Here is a 16,756-nt window from a genome sequence, read left to right on the forward strand (position 1 = left end):
AAGAGGCCTTTACGTACACACGCCTAAGACACGATTCGCCATTATCAATGGAAAAAGCAACAAACGGTCGATCTGCAGCCACAGCCCAGTGACATAATTCCTGAAAAACACCGATACGCCTCATACAGTGGCGAATAATCGTGTTTTGTTGATTGTATTGCAGTCTGAAACTGTTAAAGAGAAGATGGATGCCGAGAAGGGAATACCAAACGTGTGCTTGTCGTCGTAGTAAAATTTGTCCTCTTAACATGTGCGTTCTAGGTAGTGTACAACATGTAGAATTGATAGCACTTATGAATGGCACCTCCCCCTTTCCTCTATCAACTGCACCATACATCACTCCGCAGAGACATCCCCTCCGCACCCCCATCCCAACCCCCATATATTTCCTACTGCGAGCGTGCATGCTATGGCGCTGTACTATTTCAACCACTAGCCAATGAGAAACAAGGCTTACAATGAAAGACACTCAAATGTGATTCTGGAGAAAGATACAGCCGCACACAAGAAATCCCTCAACGCACGTAGGTTTTACAAACACGAAACCTCTCCTCCTTTCTCACTCTGTCCCCACCCCAGTTTCCCGTACCGTTTTCCCAGTCCGGGGCTTAATTGGGGAACTGGGATTCCTCACGTGCGAAGTTGATTTGTAGTTTGAACACGTGGCTCATTCAAAAAAGCCGGAATATTCAAGTGATTTTTTCTTCTCGATTTTATTTAGAGGCGGCGCTAGCATTAACGTGTGTGACATTTTCAGTCTCTTTGCCAAAAGGGGTTCGGGGAAGACAAAAAGTAGTTTTCTCCTCCTTTTTTGCCCAACTCGCCATCCTTAGGAAAGGCTGAATAAATGATTAAGATTATTTATTTTGCACGATAGACGCGGCGAAGGAGCGTAATACACAGCCAGGCTACTCATTAAAATACATCGATAGGCAACCTAAATAGGTAACAGGCTCGCTACTCCGTGTTTGTAATAGTGCGTTTCACGACAAGACTATCTGACAGAATAAATAAGCTTTTTTTCTTCCTGTAGCCAGGTTAGCGTTTCCCCGTGCAGAACACCATGAATAAGCTCTACATCGGCAACTTGAGTGAAGAAGCCAGCCCGCTGGAGTTGCAAAGTATCTTCGAAGAGTGGAAGATCCCTTTCAATGGGCCGTTTCTTGTTAAAACTGGTTACGCGTTCGTGGATTGCCCAGACGAGAAGGTAGCTATGAAGGCCATCGATATTCTTTCAGGTAAGTCAAATCGTTTGCTGTGCACCTCTTAGTTTGGAGATCCGGAGTCGTATTTGACTCCTAAATTTTTAATGTAGCAGATCTCGCAAGGCAAGCGGCACTGTTTAAATCGGATGGATGTGCCTCTTTAATGTAAGGATTGAGGGTGTAACTAAAGGCCCCCCCTCCTCCCTCCATCACATATATTACCATCCACTTCGGATCTCACTACTTTGGCACACTCCGATCCTTTTAAAAATTTAGTTTCTGTCTCAGGAAACGACAGGTCGTGGAATGGAAAGTGCCGTTTTCCCGGCGCGGAGAATGAGAGCGCCGTGCTTTTATGAAATGTAACTCCATAGCGCGTTTGACTGCAAGGCCAGTGTCACCGTGTAAATAGTCAGTGTTTGTGGTTTAAATAACCTCCGCTGTCTTGTTACTTTCTTGCTTTGGACTTCCGCACTTGCGGAAGATTAAATTAAATGGCTTGAGCGTCATACCTGTGATTCAGATCTCCTAAAATCATTACCATGACTATTTTTTTAAACAGTGTTCGTGTGGCCTCTGGTAGCTTTTTACTATTTGAATTACTTATACCAGGTGGTTAAGCTGTGTTGGTAAAAATGTAGGCCACCGAAATTCAGTGTACATGACACATTGACTTAATTTTTAAAATAAAGTAGTACTATACATATTTGTGCACGACGTAAGGAATGGGTCGGAAGAATTGTAATGCTCATTACATATATTTTTTAAGAAATTGGTAGTAGTAACCCATGTTAAGCGTAAAATTTGTTACCGTGGTATGAAGTTTACATTACCAGTTTAACTGACCAGTATACTGTATAAACTGACCAAACAGCGTGCATTTTAAATCTATATGAAATTTCGTGCGCTGAAATTTTCAATTTGGCTATTTTCGTATCTCCAGGATCTTCTGTTGCACTATTAGATCCACCTCCACCAATCAGAAATATTTATTTTTTTACCCTCATCTTAGGTAAAGTAGAACTCCATGGAAAACTTCTTGAAGTGGAGCACTCTGTACCAAAAAGACAAAGGTAAAAAAAAATCAAAACAAAACCAAACCCATTCAATTGGATCGTACGTCTGCCCAAATGTGGGATTTAAATGTGTGTTTTTCCTGAAAAAATAAGGAACTGCATTTAAGTTTCTTCTGTGCCCGGGACTTTAAAATTAATGGGTATTTTTGGTGTTATCAGGAAATGGTGTGACCGACTTGTTTGTATTAATTCAGCAAACACGTGGACGTAATTTAAATACAAGGGTGTATTTAGGGGGGCTAAAATTTGGGGGTGTGCTTCTGGTTGCGTTCAGCATCGCGTATTTTGAGTAATTCTCTGTACATCCCTTACATTTTTTTGGCGGAAATAAAAAGCGTGATTCGTAGTAGGGGTTTTGTGTAAATGCCATGTGGCTGCTGGCTCTGCGAATATGCATGGGAATCCGCCGAAGAATTCCCCTTCTAAGGTTTTAGACAATTAAACGTATCTGCGTGTTTTTAAAAAATGCTGCCACAAAGTGCATGTGGTGCGTTAGTATTGCAGGTTTAGGCCGCTTCACGCCATGTGTGCTGCAGTTTCAGGGCGGGGGGGCCGAGGCCTAGTCGCCTTATTCCGCGTGAGGCCCCACAACAGCTGGCGCGTCATCTTTTCTTTTATCTTGGCCCTCATATTTAAATACAAACCATCACGTACATCTGAAAGAAGCATCTATGTGCCTGCAGCGATATTGTAGCTCCATTTTTGTGAAATTGTGACGCAGTCCTGGAATATTTCTAAAAACGTTACATGTTTTACGTTAATTCGCGCAATGAAGGAGGGAATAACTGGCGAATTTTTAAGGGATTATTTGGGCGCGAATTATTTTTCATCATTAAATTGAGAAATTAAATACGTATTTCTGTTATCCTTGGTTAGGTGAATTTTAAATGATTGCTGGGTGACACTTTCTCTGCCCCTTTTTTGGCCACTTATTGCATCGGTGTGTATTAGCGAGTAAGTGTGGGCGAATTTAGCGATTTTTTCTATGTAAGCTATAAATTAAACGCTCATCTTGTATATACACGGCAGTGTAATTAAACCCATAAATACGTTGAACCTTTTTTCGTTTAAATAAGTGTATTGTGGATGTAGGTTATAATTTGTGTCCTGACCGTTGCTTTGAAATTTGCTGCAGTATAGCGCGTGATTTCTTTTACGTAGCTGCCATTTAATATGGGTGTATGTGGTAGTATATGCGAGCACATTGCTGTAGTATGAAAAATTCATTTTGGGGGATGTGGCTAGACGTTTGTGCCCCCCCCCCCCCTGTTTTGGAGTAAAAAAATAAAATGGATAAAATAGTAAAATTGTGCCCTGAAATGTGTAATTGAGTCCTGTGACTTGTGCAATGGGTCTGTTCCTGGGTGTTCTGGGGTCCTGGTTCCTCATGGTTTGTGTGACTGGGATGTGTACTTGTGCTTGGGTGTGTGTTAGCTCCTTGATCAGCTCCTGTCTTGTTCTGTGTGATATTTTCCTGTCTGAGTCGTCTCAGGCCTGGTTCTTAACCGCTTCAGTTTGATTGACCTTTGAACCAGCAGCATGCAAAAAAAACGAATGTTGGGCACCTAAATGTTTTCTGCAATAATGTTGGGGGGTGGGGGGTATGGGGGAATAGGAATGCAGCTGTAGGACAGAATCTGTATAGACTGTGCATGGGAGGAGAAAGTGTAGATCCCACTAAGAATGTGTGCGTGTACGTAAGCATTAGTTCATCCCCCCCCCCCCACCAAAGCAGTCATAAGAGTTGGGTTACGGCCGGAAATGTTAGACTTGCGCACACTTTTAGGATATTCACCGGCCACAGAATCTGACTTCATTCTTAAACTATTTTTTGGATATAATTTTCTTTGCTAGTCATAGTTGGTACCAAACGTGTCCCCTCTGATTGTTGGCCTAGGTGCCTGTGGGCGGTTCCATATTAAAATGAATTCCTCCCCCAGGCTTATTTTGGTAATGGCAAATTTAAAGCAGTTCTGCACAACAAAATTGAGTTGAACTGCTTGGGTGCCTGAGGGCCAGACAAGCACCTGAAATGATCATTGACCAGGATAGGGCGTGAATCCGCCATTCTGAGGGAAATTTCGTGGAATTTCTGGGTTCTATGTTTTGATTAATTTCTTAAACTTTTTAAGTGCAGTTTTGAGGCTATGGGGATATCAGACAGGTGGTGGCAGGGACAGTTTGCACGCAGAACTTCATAGCAAAAGTTGCGGTTACTTTTGTGAGGATTTAGTTGGAAATGGCAGCTTAGGTATGCCGCATGCATCTCTGCAGATAATTTTTTTTTTTTGTACTGCTGTTTCAAATGCAGCTGCATTCCAGTTGCTTCATGCACTGCTGTGGTACCGATGCTGTTGAATGAATATATAAAATATATAATTTAGATTTTTTTGGGTAGGTGGGAGTGGTGTTGTGTGGAATAAATATTTTCTATGAACAGGTTGTATTTGCCTGAGAGGCCTGGAGGATTTGGATCAATGGGATTCCAGCTCTGCCCCCCCCCCCCCCCCCCCCAAGCGCACACACACAGCGTACAGCCAATATCATGGTGGCAACAAAGCCCCTCCCCCCCCCCTTGCTGCAAATGGGGCCTCTGTCGGTCACCAGCCTATAGGGTAGTGTTTTCTTCTGTCTGTAGCCCTGCGTTCAGCGCCTAGGAAAATCCCTACTTCCTCCCTCCGAGTCCACCGCTTGTACTATTCTCTATACACTAAATTTAAACTAGTCAAGTGTGTGAATTTTGTGAGAATGTATTCCACATAGCAGTATGGAACAATGCAGTGTTGAAATGAAGTTACTGGGCGGATGTATGGAATTTTCTTTCCCCACAGAGCTGTGTGTTTCTAGTTGGAATTCACGAGCGTGTTATGTCATCCGTCGCTGAAGCGGAGGGAGGAGGAATTTGACGTAGCTGCTCGTGGCATTTTTGGTAACGAGTGGGGAATTTATGGTTGGTGTGCAGAAGCGGGGCTATATTTGGGGATTTTAGGAAAACCTCATTAGTGCTAAGGGTGTGTGCTCCACCTGGAAGGTGGTAGTGAATGCATTTTTATAAAATTTCAGAATGGATGTATGTCCTGGGATTTAACTGGATTATTGACACATTTTGAATGCCACGGGATGGCCATATAATGTGTGAGGAGTTCATTAAGGTTTTAGTGTTGGAAATTTGAGATTCAGAGTATGCAGATTGAAGGAGGAGCTTTATAAAAATTACCTGTCAAATTCATGAATTAGGCAGCACTAAATTCTGCTGCAATGGTGAACAGCAACTGCTTGCAGCAATGCCGTTGTCTTAATCTGAAGTTTGGCTTCCTCAATGTGAATAAATCTGAAATGATGAAATTTTGTGGTCTTATCTGGATTACTTGGTCTGCTCTTACGATTTGGATGCATACTTTTCTGTGTCCTTCGTAGGTGCTCTGTATAATTAACAGCTTGACCGGTACAGAGGAACAGTTGCTGAGACCTTAGATGTTGATACAAATTCAGGCTTGCCCTTGCTGTAAATGACAAGCTTTGCACTGAAATTGTGCCGCCTGCATTTTCTAGCTGCATGAGGCGAATTGCAAATCAGTCAAGTCTAGTTGGACAACCTGGTTTCTTCACGTAGTTGCAGAATAGGTTGTGTATCCATCATGGTCAACATGGTATTTATACTTGTCTTTACATGCATGTTAATAGCTTACCTGATGCTTTGTGTGTCATTTGGGGGAGAGGGGGGTGTTGCTGTCTTCAGTTTACCCCCCCCTCACGTTATCCTGTTACCTGAGAATGTGCTGTAAGTAATATTGTTCCTTTTTGTATGAATTTGGAGGTTTGGTTCAGCATTGTGGTGTTGACTTTAATTTGAACCCGTAATCAGTGTCCACTTGGAATGTGCTGTGAAATTTAGGGTTTGTTGAATGAAGGACAAAGGTAAGCTAATTGTCCCACGAGCTACAGAATTATTTTTTTTAATTGCACAAATAGGCATGTAACGTGCTCTGCCTGGTGAGGCCTATTGGGCTCTGCAGCTGAAGGTTTTGGAAATTTATGTATAAATGATTGTTTCGATTGGTTAAAATCAAAACTTGCATATTAAAAGCTTGATGTGAATTAAGACGGGTTACTGAGGTAAAAACAGATTAACTTGCCCTCAGGGATTAATAAAGGACAATGTTTTGGGTACATAGTGTGATGATGGTGGCAATAGGCACAGGTTCCCCTTCATAAAAAGCAGATGTTGTAGCTGCTTTGGGGTGAGATCTTCCTCCTCATTCGTAGCAGCCACAAGACGGGCTGTACACCGCTGGGGGGCATACACTGGGTGTGCATAGCTACTGGGTGCTGTGACGATCCGCTCACACTGACCTTTTGGGGTGGGGTTGGGGCTGTGGCTTGCAGGTCTGCAAAGGCTACTGAAGAGCCTTGTTATTAGCGGCTCTGTTTAGGAGCACGGTCAGCTTTGCCTTCTGAGAAATGCAAAAAGTGTTCTTCAAACTGTAGGCTTGGTGTTCAGCCTTTTGCTAGGGTGGGGGTGGTGAGGATGTAGGTGTGCGTGCAATGAGAGTGAACAGGTGAGCTAGCAGCGAAGGTCCTTCATCCTCCACGTTATGTCCTGATAACCACCACAGGGGCTATGTCTCGAATCTGCCGTTCGCTATGATGGACACGATGAGTGTAGTAGTAGCAGTGAATGACTGGGGCTCTCGGGCTCATGCTCCGCTGCATGGGGGGGGGGAGGGGAGCCCCTGACCTTCCTACCAATCTTGTCCCTGTCAGTGCAGCACCAGTTCCAGTGTAGACTCCTCCTCATGTGCTTGGCGTTGGACCGCTAACGTCCGTGTGTCGCTGCAGATTCTAATGAGGGTTTGTAAAGCAGTTCAGCATATCTGACGAGACTCCCGTCGGCACATTAAATAACAGTTCCGCTCCCTCTTATACCATTTGTTCACTAATTTGTTTGGTACAGGTGGGTTGTATTTTTTTCTTCTAAGTGGGAACCTGTGCGGTTTGATGCTGCTGTGGGTGGTAAGTGTGTTAGGGTGTTGTGTGGGACTGGTTCTACTGGGATGTGACCGGCACTAACATGGAATCTCTTTCCAGGAGCTGCAAGCTGCAGATCCGGAATATCCCACCACACATGCAGTGGGAGGTAGGTGCATTCCTGTTCGCTTCTGGGGGGGGTGGGTGGAGTGTGCCGGGTTTCATCAGTAGGCAGGGAAATGAGCAGATGCGTAAAGTGGAGGGGGCTGATTTATTCATGTTACAATGTATTCTTATGAAATGCTGTTTTGCTATTGGATGACAAAAAGATGGTGTTTGGTTGTATTAGACTGGGGGGGTGCTGTCTTGTAGATTTTCTGGGTGGTTTTGTGCTGGAGTTTCAGACCCCCCCCTCCCCACTAACCATCTGGACTGTTTTTCCCCCTCTAATTGTCATATAATGAGCCCAACACATAGTGGTCCATGCATACATGCGTTCCAGTCGTTTTGCGCAAATATAGGTTAGTTTGAAAGCTTGCATTCCAAATGCTCTAAACCCTGCCAAGAAATGAACTTCATTTGTTGGGAAGAAGAGTCTAGACAAATCTGGCGCTTGTAAGTTTTGGCATTAATGCACATCTAGCGCGTTTTGCCCAAAGCCAGGGCGTTGCACTCCTGTTTTCCGGCTTCCGCGTGTTGCCTCCTAACTTGCGGTAGATGGTTTTCGTCTCGCACGGTAGCTAGTAACGTGTCACCGAGCCGTAGTGTAATTTCCGTGGAAATGGCCACAAATCGGAGACCGACTCTTCCAAAGCAGCTTACGGGCCGGTGTAAAAAATAAATAAATAAATAATATGCATTACGTAAAGTATTAACGTAGTAGCATAATCGGGAAGAATAGTGGGGACCGGCACCTGGCAGGGTCAGGGTGATGTTGGAATACAAAGCACGGCACCTTCTGGCAAAACCCTGCCTCTTCATTTTTTTTAAATAGCGGTAGATTTGACAAGACTGCTTGCTAATTGCAAGCAAAATGAAACAGGTTTGAGATGCACAGCAGTAGCGTCTGGATGCTGAGTGTGTGTGTGGCTTTTGCTAAAAGACGTCTTGTGTAGGCTGGTGGTGGGGGGGGGGGGGGTAGCGTCTGTAACCTGGAGCTGTAGTTGGCCTGTGGGGTGTTTAATTGTAGCTGATATTCGAGGTTCAGAGGGTCAGCCCGTCGCACCCAGGACTCGGGGTTTGAGTTCCCGTGACCCCGGCCCAACCGCTCTAGCAGAGCTGCTAATTGTAGCAGCACGACTTGGGAAGCAAAGCGTTAAACGGCTACGTCCGCTTCTCATAGATGAATGTGTACAGGATTGCTGAGACCTGCGGAGATGATCAGTTGTGTAGCAGGATTGCTGAGACCTGCGGAGATGATCAGTTGTGTAGCAGGATTGTGTGCACACCTGAGATGCAGGAAGCTGCTTCGCACACGTGACCTTTTCAATCAGCACAGCATCTGAGGTCCCAATAGCGTCATCGCTGCGTCCCCTAAACAGACACTGGGTCGGGCTGATTTTGTTGCCTTATTCAAAACAATTTGGTATTTATATGGAGGGCTGAGGACCAGCAAGGCCGGCAGGTCTTGTTTCCTGTTTACTGTGATCAGTGGGTGCTGTGGTCTTGTGACAGACTGGCAGTTATGCTCTGATCCTTCATGTTTCACCTTTTACATTTTAAGGTGTCGTTTTTAGCTCTAGGAGTTGAGGGACCTGATTTCTGCTGTCTGTTTTGTATGGGTGTCCTTTTGCCCTTATGGAACGTCTTATGTGATGCCTTCACATTTTGCTGGTTCTCCATATGCATGTTCTGGGCCTCTGGTGCTGGCAGCCACTCTCTCAGCCTGTGGTATAACTAGCCCCTCAGCCCCCATGGCTTCCCCCATAGAGCTCTCCTTATTCAGTTTGCTCACTGGGAGAAGATGGAGATCATGTTTTAACTCTCAGCCCAACCCCCACTCCCACAACCCAACCTCTCTTTTGAATGGGTGGATCCTTTGGAAGCCATTGGCTGGCGGCTTGACGGACTGCTGAAACAGCCAGTCGTCAGGGCCGTTTGTGAACCCTGCAAGGGGAGCTGCAGTTCCGCTGGGGAGCCAATGGGACTGAAGTGGCAGGAGGGTGGGGAAAGGGGGTGGGGTTTCATGGGAAAGATCTGTGCGTTGAGGCTGTATGTTGGCTTGGAGTAGGGCATGCCCACCTAGGAAGGGCTACTGCATTTTGATCAGATGTCGTACATTTTATTCCCCCCGCGAATTGTGATGTGTGCCTGGCGACCAATTCCGTCTTAGAAACGTAACTCGGGCTGCTCATCCATGTCAGTGCTGAGGGACGTGCGACATGGTGTCTGTCTGACTTCCTGTGAATGGCTTCAAAGGGCTCATTTGAACAAAGGGCCCCTTTTCAGTTGTGCTTTGTGTGCTTGGATGACATGAAAGTCCTTGTATGAACAGTGGGTTGTTTTTATTTTTCTTAGTTTTAACATCATGAAGCCTTTTGCCAGCATTGTGTAGAAAATGTGTAAAAGCTGTAACTCGTAGGATACTGGCGCTAAACAGTGTGGAGTTAAAAAAAAAAAAAAAAAACACATAAATTGATCCACCTTGGACAAGGTATTTGGAGTAACCAAGTGTGTTCAGGTTCAGGGTTATCTGTGGATTTGTTTGGATACGATGTAGAGTGACGGTCTTCTGTGTGCGATGAGGGCACAAGGTGTCTGGTGCTTCTCAGCCTTGAACTTGACTTGAGACTGACCAGATCATGGATTTTAACGGGTTTCTCTCTCTTCCCCCTTTGGTGCAAAGCTTTGGTTCCAAAAATGTCAGACGGTTGCTGTAATTGGGTGGTGGAAATGGCTCAGTTCGGCTTATGACATTCAGGTCTGTCTTGACCTTTTTATGGGATTAATATTGACTGGTATCTTTGTAGCACCTCCACCGGGTTTTACATGGGATCTACACAATAGATGCCCAGCAGGTTTGGTACAGGGAAAGTCCTGAACTGTTGGTGGAGTGAACCAGCGTCTGGGGGTGGAATGAGTACTGCCCCCTGGCGTGTGCGATCTAGAAGGGCGTATTTTTCACAGGTGTGTTCCGAGACATCGCTTTGGCTACTATTTGAATGTCCGGATGCTTCCGTTCGTTCTTGCTGTTTGTTTTAGGTGCTGGATGGCTTGTTGGCGCAGTATGGCGGTGTGGAAAGCTGTGAGCAAGGTACCGGCCCTTTCTGTTCACCGCCTTGATGTTAATCCTGCTACGCTTCTGAAATGTTTCAGTGAATTAAGGTTTGCTCCCCCAGTAAACACGGAGACGGAGACCGCAGTTGTCAATGTCCGATACGCTTCCAAGGATCAGGCTCGTCAGTAAGTAAAATTCGACAGCTTTGCTGCTTATTTGGCTGAATTATTTCCTTTCTGTGGTCCTGGTAGTAAACTAGAAATTAAGTTGTACGTGGTACTATGATCAGAGAAACACTCTGAATACAGACGCGCTCAAACAGGCTTCAGGTATAGCATCCAGTGAATATTAGGCAAGCTGCTGCCCTCTAGTGTTTGTAGTTAGATTTTTCAGGAAAGTTTGCGCTAAACCTGCTTTGATCTGACACCTGAAAGGGAGCTTCCTGTTCCGTCTGACTAGTTCGGTTCTTGTGTGTTTTCCTCCGGCTCGACTCAGAGCAATGGAGAAGCTGAACGGTTTCCTGATGGAGAGCTACGCCTTGAAGGTGACCTACATCCCTGACGAAGCGGCTGCACAGGAGCCCCCCCCGATGACGGGCCGGCGCGGTTTCGCGGCGCGTGGCCCCCCCCGGCAGGGCTCCCCTGGTGCCGGCGCCCGCCCCAAACTACAGTCTGACGTGCCTCTGCGCATGCTGGTACCCACGCAGTTTGTGGGGGCAATCATCGGCAAGGAAGGGGCCACCATCCGCAACATCACCAAGCAGACGCAGTCCAAGTACGCCGCCGGGGGCCGCTCTCGCTCCTCCCGCGTGTCTCCAGTGGACGTCCTTTGAGCCTCTGGCCGTCTGTCGTCTGCTGCAGGATCGACATCCACCGGAAGGAGAACGCAGGAGCAGCGGAGAAGCCCATCACAGTGCACTCCACGCCCGATGGCTGCTCTGCTGCCTGCAAGACCATCATGGAGATCATGCAGAAGGAGGCTGTGGACACCAAGTTGTAAGTGTGACTGCTGCCTCTGGCCCAAAATGACCATGTAGCAACTAATCTTGCACTTGGGCTGCTCTTAAGTTTTACCTGGCATTTAAAAGTTAGCCAAAGTTCATCCCCCCCATCCTTTTTGCCCTTCCATGTTCATACTTCATCTAACCGCTGCAAATGTCTTCTCAGTACGGAAGAGATTCCCCTCAAAATTTTGGCCCACAACAACTTTGTTGGCCGATTGATTGGAAAGGAGGGCCGGAACTTGAAGAAGATCGAGCAGGACACGGAGACGAAGATCACGATTTCTCCGTACGTCGACGGCACCCCTCCCCAGCTGTGTTGGCCAGACGTTGTGCTGACGCTGCCTGTGGTTCTGATGGAGCCTTTGTCCCTGCAGCCTGCAGGACTTGACCCTCTACAACCCAGAGAGGACCATCACTGTGAAGGGCTCCATCGAGGCCTGCGCCAAAGCTGAGGCAGAGGTCATGAAGAAGATCAGGGAGTCCTACGAGAACGACGTGGCTGCTATGAATGTGCGTGGTTTCCGCGATGTCTGACGGCGGCTGGATTTCCAGATCTCTTATGTAGCTGATGGCCATTTTCCCGGCGTTCTGTCTCAGTTCTGGTTTATTCTAGCAGTACAATTGATGTGAGTCAGAACCTTGGGTTTGTGTCCGGCCTTTGAATGTCCGTTATAGCGTTCTCTACTTCACCTGGCTGCGTTTGTACTGCGACAGGCTCTTTTTGCGTTTCCCTTTTGCTTTGTAACAGAAGTAACTTGTTTCCTCTACAGCTCCAGTCTAACCTTATCCCAGGTTTGAACCTGAACGCTCTTGGGCTCTTCCCTACCTCATCGCCTGGCATGAGCCCATCCATGTCAGTCCCTCCCCCTGGAGCTCAGGCTGGATACCCATCCTTTGGGGTAAGTAGTACCCTGTCTGACTTTCACTCTGTCCCAGCTGGTATGCTGGGTAGTCCGTTCTACTCTCCTGCAGCTGCCTGTTTGGGTCCCGTGTAATAAAGGGCCACACCAGCAGGAGGTGCTGTGTAGGGTGATGGAGCCTGTATAATGTCTGCCTTTCTCCTGTAGAGCTTCCCAATTGGGAGTGATGCACCATTTTGGGCATCGGTGCTTTCAGCAGGCAGTCAGTCCCTTGCTGTAAGTTGCCATTCCCATGCTGCTTTGCACGGCTTCGTCTGGCTGCGTGCGGCCTGAGGGGATGCAGGGCAGAACCCGCCTGTAGAACGGCCCTCTTCCCCCGTCTCGCCCTCCAATGGGTCTAACTCACTACTATTTTTCTCCTTGTTTTGATGCTGTGTCCTGCTTTCAGGCTTGTTTGCTTTATCTATGCAATCTTTTAGCGCCAGTGACCGGCTGCACTGGAAGCCTTCGACTTCTGTCTGGTTTGACACAAAGCAGTTTCCAGAAGCTAACGGCTGATTTGTACTTAATTGTACATTTCTCTCAAGACTTGATCGTCCAATAGCCCAACCTTTTTTAGGGTTGGGGTGTACGGGGCTTCAATGTAATTCTTTTCACCCAGTGGTTTTGATATGCATACGAAATTAGTGACCACTTACTGAGAACTTCAGGTAGTGGAACTGAAAGGGTTAAGCTTGGGGTGCAGTTGGACAACTCCTTCTCCCGAAATGCTAGTTCTTGGTCATGCCAGCTTTGGCCTTGTAGAAATGATCCTTGAGACTCTTCCAGCTTCGGGACTTGTAACACGCATCCCCGCTTGTGTCTGATTAGCTTGTGCCATCTTAACAATTTGTGGTCATCTGCTACAAGCTTTCTTTTTTTGAGTGAGATAATGGCTTAGTTTTGATAATGCTTTGTGTGTTTTTTTTTTTTTTTTTTTTTGTGTAATGCAGAACCATGGGGCTTGTTTACGTTCTAAACAGAGAGGTCAGAGCCTTTCTGTGATTTACAATGTTGAACGGGTGTCATTGAGTTGGTTCTGACGCTCTGTCAACAGCATCCAGAATCTGAGACTGTCCACCTGTTCATTCCTGCCCTGGCTGTTGGCGCCATCATAGGCAAACAGGGCCAACACATCAAGCAGCTTTCACGATTCGCCGGAGCATCGATCAAGGTACCTTGGGTTTCAAGCCGCAAGTCAAGGTTGTTCAAATCATGGTCCTAAAGATTCAAGCACTGCTGATTTTTTTTTTTTCCAACCTTCCTGTGAGCCTGGTGTGAAACCTCTGTGGCCAATCAGTATCCCTGAACTACCTGTGAGAACTGAAAGCCAGGCCTGGATTGAGAATCGAGATCCAAATTTGAAGAGCCCTGCCCTCAATGATCTTTCTGGCTCTGAAAACCATTTCCTCAATGAGCAATGTGTCTTATTTCATTCCCCACAACAGATTGCACCGGCAGACGGCCCTGATGCCAAGCAGAGGATGGTGATCATCGCAGGACCACCAGAGGCACAGTTTAAGGTACGTTGTTCTCTTCGGGGGGGTCGCTGGCCCATTTCTACATGTGCATTTTAATGGCGTTTCCTTAATCCCCAGGCTCAAGGCAGGATATTTGGGAAGTTGAAAGAGGAGAACTTCTTTGGTCCCAAGGAGGAAGTAAAACTGGAAGCACACATAAAAGTGCCATCTTTCGCTGCCGGCCGAGTGATTGGCAAGGGCGGGAAAACGGTGAGACTTCAGAGAGCTGCGGTTTGCTACACCGTTGTCTTATGACATAACACATGGTAATATGGTGGCGATTGGTTGTCAAAACAAGGTAGTATCTGGCACTACTTGCTTCCTAACTTCAATAAGCCCCCCCACCTTCACCAAATTGCAGGTGAACGAGCTACAGAATCTCACCAGTGCAGAAGTGGTTGTACCCAGAGACCAAACCCCTGACGAGAACGATCAAGTCATTGTCAAGATCACTGGTCACTTCTATGCAAGTCAGGTAAATTGCCTTAAAGTCCTCTCTTATATTACATGCATGTTCCTTCAGCCCTGTCTGATTTGAATGCAGTCCAGCCCAGATCCTGGAGAACTGATCTGTTCTACTTGCAATTTCCTTCACGATTAATGAAGCATTTTCCCATCTCAGTCTCTAAAATGGTATTTTCCACAGAATTAGACACTGCGATTCTGACAAGGGGCTATTAACACTTCCTGTATCCGTCGTCTTTGGCCCAATCCCAATACCACCCCTTAGCCCCACCCTCCCGCGTAGGGTAGTGTTGTCCCATTTCTTTTTAGCAGCGAGGGGGTAGTGGTGTTCAGCCCTCAAGATGGCCCTCGAAACGGAGATTTTTCAGATGCTGACTCAGTGAAAAAGAATTCCCACAATGCATTGCAATCCACAACAAGAAAAAAAAAAGATGACTAGCGGTGTGAGGAAAGCAGCTCATTAATGTAATGTGTCCTGATTCCTAGGTAAAGATTTCAAGCCCTAACCCCTTGTGGCTATGAGCTGTGAAGTCGACTTGGGAAGGGAGGGGCCTCAATCTCGTGGTAGGGCTAAGGGAGGAGAAATGGGACTGGGCCTGTGTCTGGCAAGCAAGTGGCTGTAGATGTTCCTAATCTTGTTCGAGCTGGAAATTTGGATCACAATGGTTTTGGACTCTTGGGCTGACATTGGAGACCCGTGGTGCTTCAGAACCGTGGAACAGCGCAGTGTTGAAGCTGGTCACCCTATATTCATCAGTGTTTCCCCTACCATTATATTAGGGGCGGCACCTCCCACCCCCCCTTGAAGGTCGTTTAATTTAAATTTTATTCTCTATATAGTGCCAGATCACAACAGAAGTCATTTAAGGTTCCCTTTCCTCTAGAACAGGTCTATACATCGTCCTTTTTTATTAAACAAACTAAATAGCCTTATGTTCTTATTTACACAACAGCTTGTCATTTTTATCTGTACACGGTACAATTCTCCTCTGCTCTGTATCGCGCATGGTGGAGTTCCGCCCCGATGCGCGAGCAGTCAGGTGAGCGCAGTCAGGTGAGCGCAGTCAGGTGAGCGCAGTCAGGTGAGCGCAGTCAGGTGAGCACAGTCCCACCAGCAGACAGTGTGCATGTCGGAAAATACGTCGCGTCAACCACCTGAAAAGCAAACACAAATGGTTGTTGTTTTTTTAAAAAACACCCCCAGGGTGGTGATGGCAACACTCGCTGTCAAAGTAGCAGAAATGTTTTGATGTTTAGTTCAGTCCCCCCCCCCCCCCCAAAAAGCTGTAAACCTAGGGGAAACACTGGCTGCTGAAGGTGCACGTGGCCTGAGATGTTGATGGGCCCCCCCCCCCCGCAATACTGAACCTTCTTTCTCTTGCAGCTTGCGCAGCGAAAAATTCAGGAAATCTTGTCCCAGGTTAAAAGGCAACAGCAGCCCAAACCAGTGCCTGGGGCACAGCCCGTGCAGAGGAGGAAATAGGAGGGGGGGCTTCATATAGGGGACCGCCCCCCCCCCCTCCCCACGCACCCAGGCCTGTGGGGATGGAGTGGAGACCAAAGAACAACGAGGGACATGGGTGGCTTTTAAACAGGAGACTACTTCCCCCCCCCCCCCCCCCCCCACTCTTGTTTGGCCAGGAAAAATGCAACCCAGCCATGTCTCTGCCCTCTGCCCAGGATGTGACACTGAATTTTGTTTGACCTTTTTTTTTTATTTTTTCCCTTTTTACCCCCCCCCCCCCCCAAAAAAAAAAAAATACACAAAGGAAGTAAATTGGACCCCTTCACTTCCTTGGCTGTGGTCTTAGGCCTGCTCTCACCTTCTCGCATTGAGCTCTCGTTTCTCTCCCTACAGCGGTGTTTTTTGCGTTTTTGAGCTTTTCAGTTCTTGGAGTGGATATGAAAAAGGCATTGCTTTGGATTTGTGGGGGTGGTTGGGGGTTAGAGCAGAGGGTCATAGTGGGGGAGGGGGCGAGGTGACGCAGGTGCGAGGTTTCGGGAAGTAGAGGAATATTGTCCCAGTATTGATAGTGGCATTTTATAATTCGGATGCATTTTTTTATATAATGTATAGCGAGATGAGTAACACTGCCAGAGTAACTAAAGGAGTTCAACAAAAGGCCAGGAGATTTAATATGCATTTTACTAAACTACCTCAGGCTTTGGTACCTCAAAAAGATGATATATGAAAAAATGTTCCTCTTCTTTTTTTCTTTTATTTTGCTTTGTGGTATTTTGTATACTTTATAAAGCTAATAGTTGAACATTTTATTTTTTTAAGAAAATTTAAAATTTGGTCAGCTGCCAGCTGAGCGCATTCAGCTCTTATTTTACGAGTATATGTACATGTATATGTAATGAGCATGTATATAAAATTGTGTACATATAGGAGTATTTGGT

The 16,756-nt window shown here is 46.5% G+C and overlaps 1 protein-coding gene across 4 annotated transcripts; it reads left to right on the forward strand.

Annotated features, from left to right (window-relative positions):
* Window positions 1–733: 733 nt before the first annotated feature.
* On the forward strand, window positions 734–16,070 carry igf2bp3 (insulin-like growth factor 2 mRNA binding protein 3). Of its 4 annotated transcripts, XM_072705903.1 has the most exons (17): window positions 734–945; window positions 1,034–1,238; window positions 2,218–2,278; window positions 7,370–7,418; window positions 10,451–10,502; window positions 10,588–10,651; window positions 10,962–11,240; window positions 11,327–11,461; window positions 11,633–11,755; window positions 11,844–11,979; window positions 12,240–12,368; window positions 12,537–12,605; window positions 13,426–13,542; window positions 13,817–13,891; window positions 13,967–14,098; window positions 14,250–14,363; window positions 15,738–16,070. In XM_072705903.1, the coding sequence occupies exons 2-17, from the start codon at window positions 1,064–1,066 to the stop codon at window positions 15,834–15,836; spliced, it is 1,809 nt and encodes a 602-aa protein (XP_072562004.1). In that variant the 5' UTR covers window positions 734–945; window positions 1,034–1,063; the 3' UTR covers window positions 15,837–16,070. The 4 variants fall into 4 exon arrangements, with proteins under 4 accessions (XP_072562004.1, XP_072562005.1, XP_072562006.1 ...); XM_072705904.1 differs by lacking the exon at window positions 12,537–12,605; XM_072705905.1 differs by lacking the exons at window positions 734–945; window positions 2,218–2,278 and having other exon boundaries at window positions 1,142–1,238.
* The last annotated feature ends 686 nt before the right edge of the window (window positions 16,071–16,756 follow it).

This window comes from Paramormyrops kingsleyae, chromosome 23, assembly GCF_048594095.1.
Source record: "Paramormyrops kingsleyae isolate MSU_618 chromosome 23, PKINGS_0.4, whole genome shotgun sequence".
In the NCBI taxonomy this organism is placed as follows: domain Eukaryota; kingdom Metazoa; phylum Chordata; class Actinopteri; order Osteoglossiformes; family Mormyridae; genus Paramormyrops; species Paramormyrops kingsleyae.